We start from the raw sequence: 8,479 nt of genomic DNA on the forward strand, positions 1-8,479 counted from the left end.
AACAATAGCATTAGCTTAAATGACTAAACTTGATAACATGTACGTTGTTCACAAAGAAGTATTAAGATTTTTTACTCAAATATTTCTTTAATAGAATCATTTTATAATATATACAAATAGCTTTTTGTAGTGATTTCCGCAAAACTATGAAGATGCAATGTAATACGGGCAGAACTGTAAAAACATTTTTTTTTTTAAATAGAAACTACAAACAAAGAATTGATAAATTGCACTTTACAGTAGGCCTACATTAAATAGGATTTCATATTGTAAAATTGCATACACTTTTTACGATAACAATTGCGGTTTTGACATTCTTTTACGAAAAATCAAGCCAAAGATTAGGATAAAGATTCCTTGAACTGTAACTGGTAAACTATAAATAAAAAAACATATACAGTGAATAGGCACACATAGTTGAAATGATTTATCAGTACAAAATAATAACCCTTATGTACACCGTTATACAGGGTATTCTTTTTACAAGTTTCAAGAACATAAATATGTACGTAGGGACAAATATTTGTTATTGTTTAATTTCCTTCCCGACTCAACGAAGGAACTACAATCAAAAGAAATAAATAAAAACATATAATCAGCTTAAACAATTTTCAAGGCGTCCTCAGTAACCTTTTCCTTTGTCAAAGTAGCACTGGCTATTAAAATTCTCCTAGACAGTAGACACTAAACGTGATGGAGGATACGCATTGTGTCAATCGATGTGGTCTTGAGAGATGCCGTGGTCCACTTGCATTGCTTATATAAAAGTACTGTACTCTAAATAATGTGAAGAGTAAATAGGACTCGTGTTCTTCACAACCATTGTTTGTTTGCGTTGGTTCACTTAATAATCTTCTCGTAATTTTTAACAATCTATCTACAATTCTCGTTTTGTGGGCTATCTTGTTAAAATACTGTTTGTAAACGTAACGGGATTTCGACACAGTAACTATTAATTCGGAGGAAGGAGCTTTTAATCCTGAAAAAGAATCAAATCAAATCAAATCAAATCAAATTATCCTTTATTCATTTAGTATACAATATACATAAATAGCGTCAATACAATAATCGTGATAAAACAAATATCTTAAAACTAATGTACAAGAGTCAGTGGAAAAAATATTTTACCTTATAACAGCATTTACTACATAAAAACTTAAATAACTGTTTCTTAAACGACTTAAGGGAAGCTACAGATTTAATCGAATCAGGCAGGTTATTGTAAAACTTAACACCAGAGTAGTGGGGAGAAGATTCTAAAGTTGAGGATTTATGTTTAGGGTATAAAAGGCAGCTTTTGTGTCGGGTATTATAATTATGATTGTCCGAATTAACAGAAAATTTAGAAATATTTTGTTTCATAAAAATTAATAAATTGTAGATATACAGACTGGGAAAAGTAAGGATATTATTGTTTTTAAATGTATTTTTACAAGAACCCCCAGCTTTGATAGAATAAATTGTTCTAATTATTCTTTTTTGCAATTAAAAAACTTTTTTATTTTTGTCGGAATTTCCCCAAAAAATAATTCCGTAATTGAGAATAGGATAAACATAGCCATAGTATACCATCATAAGAGTAGAAATATCAACTGATCTAGAAAGAATGAGAGTTACAAAATATGCTTTATTTAACTTTTTGATGACGTCTGTTATGTGAGTTTTCCAGGTTAATTTATGATCTGCTGTTATTCCTAAAAATTTGGTGGCGTTGGCAAGGTTGCAAGATAGAGTGGTGTTTTCGTGAGAAAAATTGTTATTAAAATAATTTTTTTTAAAGTTCATTAAAAGAGACTTGGATTGATTTAGTAAAAGTCCATTAGCTTGAAACCAACTTTCCAGCTTTTGGAATTCTTGTTTGATAAGCTGTGGAAACATTGATTTATCTGGATGGGTGAAGATAGCAGAAGTATCGTCAGCAAACATAACCAATTTAGAATTTAAGGTCATGGGCAAGTCATTGACATAAACCAGGAAGAGTAAGGGTCCAAGAATGGACCCTTGAGGTACACCATCTGTGATTAATCTATAATCAGATTTAATTCCCAGTGACTGCAAATTTATACACTGTTTTCTGTTGGATAGAAATGAAACCAACCATTTACTGGTCCTGCCCGATATACCATAAAATTGCAACTTCCGAATCAGTATATTATGGTTTACACAGTCGAACGCTCTTCCAGTTTGATGTTGGGGAATGTTTTGTGAAGAATCAGAAACCCCCCCCCATAAACCCCCGTTCCCATAGTCAACTTATGGTGGTTCGCGAACTCTTTCGAATAAACGTAGGTTTACACGTTTGCACCAGATTTTATCAAAATCGGATCATTTTTTATCGAGTTATCGCGCTAAAGGTGCATTGTCACAATAGTTCTATGATTGTCACTGGTGCGGCTGTAACTTTGGACACTGGAGCGCCTGCTAGCATTGTTTTCAATGGCACCGTTGTCACTGACGCGTCTGTAGCCGCAGTCGTCTCGTCTCGGGGAAAGGGGAAAGGGTTGATGATTTACGACTGCGATAGACAAGTCGACAAGTGTATGAATACAAAACCTAATAAGGTTTGTTGTATTCATTGACAGTAAACCTAACTAAAAGTAAAAACACCAAGTTGTAAATTTAACGAACTACTTTTTTGTTTTACCACATTATGGATTTTAATATACTAGTGGCATGTAATGACATTTGTCCCTACAAAGCTTAAATTGTAAAACAACTACGAATCAAATTATTTATTTGTCAAGATGGATATGCCTGTACACCATATATTTATGTAAAAGGTATCTCTGTTTGCTTTTTACACATTGACTGTTTACAATTAACATAAACCCGGCAACAAGGCTTAAAATTAAACAACACGCGTGCGTGGTGTAGGTGTACTCAGTAGTGTCGGGTAGGTCAGTGTACACTTATTGATTTTTCGGCGAGCAGCAGAGACAGAAGCAGAGGCACTATCACAGCGTAGTAAGGTCATTACCCCTCCTCATCCCCTGTCTCTCCTCTGCCCCCGTACCCCGCGTGGTGTGCAGTGCTAGCAGCGCTCCTAGATGGTGGCGGACAAACTACGCTGTCTTAGCGCAGCACGTTGCCGCCATCAGCCAGATATCTGTAGTAGGGGTTATATTATCTGTGCCTAGATGCAGTACGACCATAGATTAAATATAACCCAAGTCGACTTCTTAATTCAAATTTTTTTAATGTCTAGTTCATGTTGGTGACACTGGACGTTAGTTTTGACGTAATTTTGTTTCCATTGTTTTAGGGTTAGTTCTATGATGTGTGTTTCAATTTCTTTTAATATAACCAGGAGACGACCTATTGTTGATGATTAGATCGTTTTATTTTAGATAAACTAGGTTTAAACCACGATTACTAGAAAAATACCGCTATGGATCATAAACATAAACAAATGACGTTGTTGGCCCGAATCCTATACTAATAGCATTGAACATATGTTTTGGCAGTTCCATTTAAGCAATGTTAAATCATGTTTTTTTCGGGCCAAAATTGTCATTTGTTTATGTTTATGATCCATACAGGTATTTTTCTAGTAATCGTGGTTTAAACATAGATCAAACATACTAGGTACTATTAAATAACAAGAATTGTTTTCAGCTAATCCAAAATGATGACAAATCTACTAAAGGAGTATGTTTAATCTAGGGTATCACGTACTGTTTGGAGATCATGTTTTTTGGCCTGGAATTGGAATCAATGGCCATGTTTTTTTTTTCAGGAATGCTCGGTGGGTTGAGTTGTTTTGTTTCAGTCCCACAAGCGTGAGCATTTGCCAAAAGCATAAAATTGACAAACAGTGTGTCCACAGCTTGTACAATTGTACAAGATCTAGTACATTTTGATATTTTCTTGTACCCTAGTACATTGTTCACTGAATCTTGTACATTTTCCTTCAAAATCTGTTTTTATAAAAATTGAAAAATACACGCAGTTTGGGGGATTTTTAAGTTAATAAATAACAGTTAGCAACTCCGGATTTTCATATCTTGGTTGAATTGTAAAGACCACATGCCATAACTTACTCTATGTAATTTTATAACAATAAATTACCGGCTATAATAAAATACATAGATAAGCAAATGTACTGCCTTAATGGATTTCTCATTCTTATGGAACAGCTGAAGCCAATTTTATTGTTATTTCTGCCGCGGTGAACTGTAGAGGTGATGTTTTGTTTATAATTTGTTTCTTGTTATTTCAGTTAGTTTCTTTTAAAACTTCGTTCAGCCATTAGCCAAATAAAACGATCTTATCATAAACAATAGCTTGTCCCGTAGTTATGTCAAACAGTATAGCGCAAATAATGAAATCAATCCTAAAATAATAGAAAAAAAATTTCGTCGATACTAGCGGTCAGTGTCACCGGACATGAACTAGACACGAAAAACGAGCCTCAAAATTTACAATGGGATGAGAAGTCTACTTGTGTTATGAAAAAAGTCAGAATTCTGCATTAAAGTTTAGTAGGCATTCACTTCTGAGATTAAAGTCAAATTTAACAAGAGGGCGTTCCTCTTTATCAAATAATTAGAACAATGAGTTTTATGTTATTAAGTGTGAAGGTGAGAGGAGACCTGATTAATTTAATGGTTTTATTTCTATGGGGGAGCGTCAAGGTGCCACCACAAGGATAAAAACGTCAAAGAACTTTGGTTAGTCTCTATGGTATAACACAGAGAGCCATATAAAGTAGCATTACTCTATCTTTTGTAAGATCTTGTACCTACATTAGGAAATCTTGTACATTTTTCAGGGAAATTTAGTACAAAAAAGTGGTACCCCTGTGGACACACTGTTGACAAAAGTGTTTAAGACGGCATTTTGTTAAGGCTATAAACAAGTCAATTCTTAAAAAAAACTTGCAATGATTCCAACGAGGAGTGGTATTTAAGCAATAAACTTAGGTCAATGGGCATGATATAGTTTTTAATAAAGGTTTGAAGGAAAGTAACTGTGACCAGACTAGGGGGCGGAAAATTATTTGGGCCTAGGGGCGCAAAAATGCTAAATCCGGCCCTGAGTATATCAAGGCCTTGGGGTCGTGATGGTACCTAGAGCTGACATCGTGGACTTGTTGCAGTCCTTTGGCCATCATCAGAGCACTCAACTATAGTGGTAGTGGTAGTAGAGAGAGAGAATAGTGATAGAGTAGTAGTAGAGTAGAGTTTAAGTGCTCTGTTGCTTCTCTGAAAATGGCCCTCTGCAACGAGTCCAAAACATCACCTCAGATTATCTGTAATTTTTAACACAGTTCACCTCACCTCCCCCTACCCCGAAGTCTAAAAAATATTGTAGGCCTGGTTAGTTGTGACTGTAGAATCCTTTATTCGATACAAAATAAGCCTAAAGAGATAAATTTATACATGTATTGGCAACGTTATTGATGTTAATTGCCAAAAATTGTCCGATGCATTGTACACAGCTAAACACAATGGAGTATGATTTAAGATGAATATATAGGCTACCTAACTCACCCCATACTCTGGTTTAAAGAAGCCTTCCTTCTCCCACCAGCTGTACCATGCTGCTTCTACATATTGTGGACTATAGGCATCAGGCATGGGTCCTGAAACATCCTTCTTTGTTCCTGGAGGAGTATCAACATTGTAGGAAATTGTTTCTTTCTTAGGTTCTTTCTTCTTTTCTTTTTTCTGTAATGTAAAACATAGGCTAGAATATACAATCTTTACTTTTAGTTTTAAGTTAACACCTTGAAGATGTCTACCTAGTGGTAGATGTAATAGGTCTACCGTTTAAAAGTTATCACAATACCTTAACGTGATTTTAAGTTACCCTAAAGTGGTGTCTAGATTTTGATCACAGTGTTGGTGTCTTCGGTCCATAAGACCGAAACGGTTATGTTTCGTTTGTAATAACGGTAATGTCTGTGTGAAACATTTTCCCGAAGATGACTTTAGTTTTGTGGAAAAGTACAAGAATAAAGACAATGGTTGGTGTAATATAGACGCAAGAGGCCAGTTTTAGGTGAGAATGCCATACCGGTACAGACTTTTTCCCAATTTACCTTTGTATATTGATACACAAAAAACGACAAAGAGAAAGACTCCTGAAGAAAGAAGACAAAAGGAAGGCAAAAGTATAAAGAAGAGTCAACAGGATGAAGAAATTTGACTAGCAAAAGAAAACAAAGTCGGGGACTTAACTTCATTTTGCAAGAATTAAGGCTGTATTTTAGCACATATAATTAATAAATAAATAATAATAATAATTTGACACGTATTATTAGCGTCATTTTGCACATTAGCCTATAACGAATGTGGAAAGCCATGAAGGCCTGGCTTCTGATATCGTTTCCACAATGGCAAACGCATTGCTACCTATTTCACAGAAAATAAATTATTCAGTCAGTAGGCCTTCAAACGAGAAATGAAAACTTAAAATTTTGCCGTAGCTACGTTATCTAGACTTATGGTTTGTCAGGTAGGCTAAAACAAAAATATGAATATTTAAAGTTTGAAAATAATATTATTTGGATATTTTTTAAATTTACTCTTTCATTTGTAATTGGAAGTTTTATGAAACATTTTCACATTCATTGCAATTATTACAATACGACAATAAACAGGCTTACAAGCAAACAAACATTAGGCCTATTTTAATACAAAAATCACTGTTATATGCCATTTACATATATTTCTTTCATTTTACAGAGCAGTGAAAACAGCTAAACTCTCATATAAGTTGTAGCCTAGCGCGTGTGAAGGCGGACCCAGAAGGGGCGTGATTGCGGCGTTGCCAGTTAGAACGTTGCGGCCTTGTATTAAAGGTGGCTGTGAATAAATACTAATATAGGCCTAGCCTATAGTGGTTTCAAAATGGAGTAAGGTGATCTGTTTTTATAGTAGGTATTTTTTCTTACTTGAATATTTAAAATTGAAATGGCCACCATATGAAGGTAGGTATTTTAAGCCAAGTAAGTTAAGGAGATGAGTGTAGAATGAGTGGCACTATCCTGTAGTCTTGTTTCTGAATAAGGCCATGTTTCTTGGACTTTGGACAGGACTGTTTTAAATAATAGCCACTTCCAGCTGTGTGTTATAGCCCTGCCATATTAAAATCCCAATTAAGTTAATCAAGGAGCTTAGAAATTAGGCCTAGGCCTACTATCATCGACAAATACTTTGGGTTTAAAATATACAAGACTGAGGTATGAAGTACCGTAGGCTAACTACAGGTTTCGTTTAAGTTGTTGGGGCATAGGCTAGGCCAAGAGTAGGTCTAAGTTATTGAAAAATTAATTTGAGATGGTGGATTTTGCCTAATCGCTTTAGTTAAAATATTTATATTCACCATTTTATCAACAATCAACAGTAATAATATGAGGATAAGTTTTTAATGCAAACGTTGTATACCTACTATGAAGCATGGCACTACAAGGACTAGGCCCTATTCCTACCTCAGCTTTTTCCTTGGGCTGGTCACCTTTCTGCTGATTGGTTTCTTGTTTTTGTTTAAACTTTTCAAGTTTTGCTAATCTTTTTGCCTCTTTTTCCAACTGCTTAGGGGTTTTCTGAGGCAATTCGCCGTTTTCCGCAGATTGCATCATGTTAAACACAAGTAACTTTTTAGGTTAGTGACAAAATTGCTCCTCAACAATTTCTGTAATCTGTCGACTACACAACGTGTCACCTCCACCTGTCCTGTCACGAAACTGAAACTGTCATATGTTTCATTGTTTCTAATATTTTACTTTTACAGACCAGAGGAAGAACACTGAAATGATCAAATATATATATAAATCATATACTATCAATTTTACACTACCACATTGGCCTTGAAATATGATTTTATTTTAAACCACTTCCTAGGGACAATAGATAATTTATTAATCGTTCAGTAATTACAAAATTACAGTAATTACAATAGATTTCGTCAAACAGAATATATAAAATAAAGGCTAATTTTTAAAATCTAGATCCTTGATCCTTGTTTATGAATTTAACATCAAATTCATTTCTTATCAGTGACCCTTTGCATGTCTCTATATGCATCTACATCTCCAAATTAGTTCGTTTCAGATACAAAGTACAGTACTATCTTATGTACCTAGGCCAAGCTGTCCTTTGTCACTCGCTGGGTTTTATATGATCCTGGCTTACACTGATCCAACAGAACAGATCCAACGCAACAAAGCGGTTGACTCATTGTTCATTCAATAATCTTCGCCTTAAGAATGCATGAAATAGTCTTAAATACGTGAATCGGTGTCATAAAATCTAATCCGACAAAATTTAGTTCTTTAATCATTCTAATCTCTTAAATTCCAACGAACATGAGAATAAACCATTTCAAGACGTTGGAGTTTAATATTTAATCACTACCGGTAGTTACTAAACCAACGCCAAGCTACCATTGACCTTTTCAAAGAATGAAATGATTCTTGTTAAATAAATACGGCCAATTTATAACGGGAGGCTTTGTTTTACTTTCATAATCGATG

General features: G+C 34.6%; 1 protein-coding gene across 1 annotated transcript in view; it reads right to left on the reverse strand.

The window, feature by feature from the left end:
• Positions 1-7,648, reverse strand: part of LOC128994377 (valine--tRNA ligase) — a 34,186-nt gene extending 26,538 nt beyond the window's left edge. The window contains exons 1-2 of the mRNA XM_054418913.1: positions 7,436-7,648; positions 5,493-5,669 (exon numbers count right to left, since the gene is read on the reverse strand). Coding sequence (XP_054274888.1) covers positions 5,493-5,669; positions 7,436-7,585 — 327 coding nt within the window. The 5' untranslated portion in view covers positions 7,586-7,648. The remainder of the gene's footprint in view (positions 1-5,492; positions 5,670-7,435) is intronic.
• Positions 7,649-8,479: the final 831 nt, after the last annotated feature.

This window comes from Macrosteles quadrilineatus, unplaced genomic scaffold (assembly GCF_028750875.1).
Source record: "Macrosteles quadrilineatus isolate MER2022 unplaced genomic scaffold, UCM_ALF_1.0 Scaffold_5__1_contigs__length_97177068, whole genome shotgun sequence".
Lineage (NCBI taxonomy): Eukaryota > Metazoa > Arthropoda > Insecta > Hemiptera > Cicadellidae > Macrosteles > Macrosteles quadrilineatus.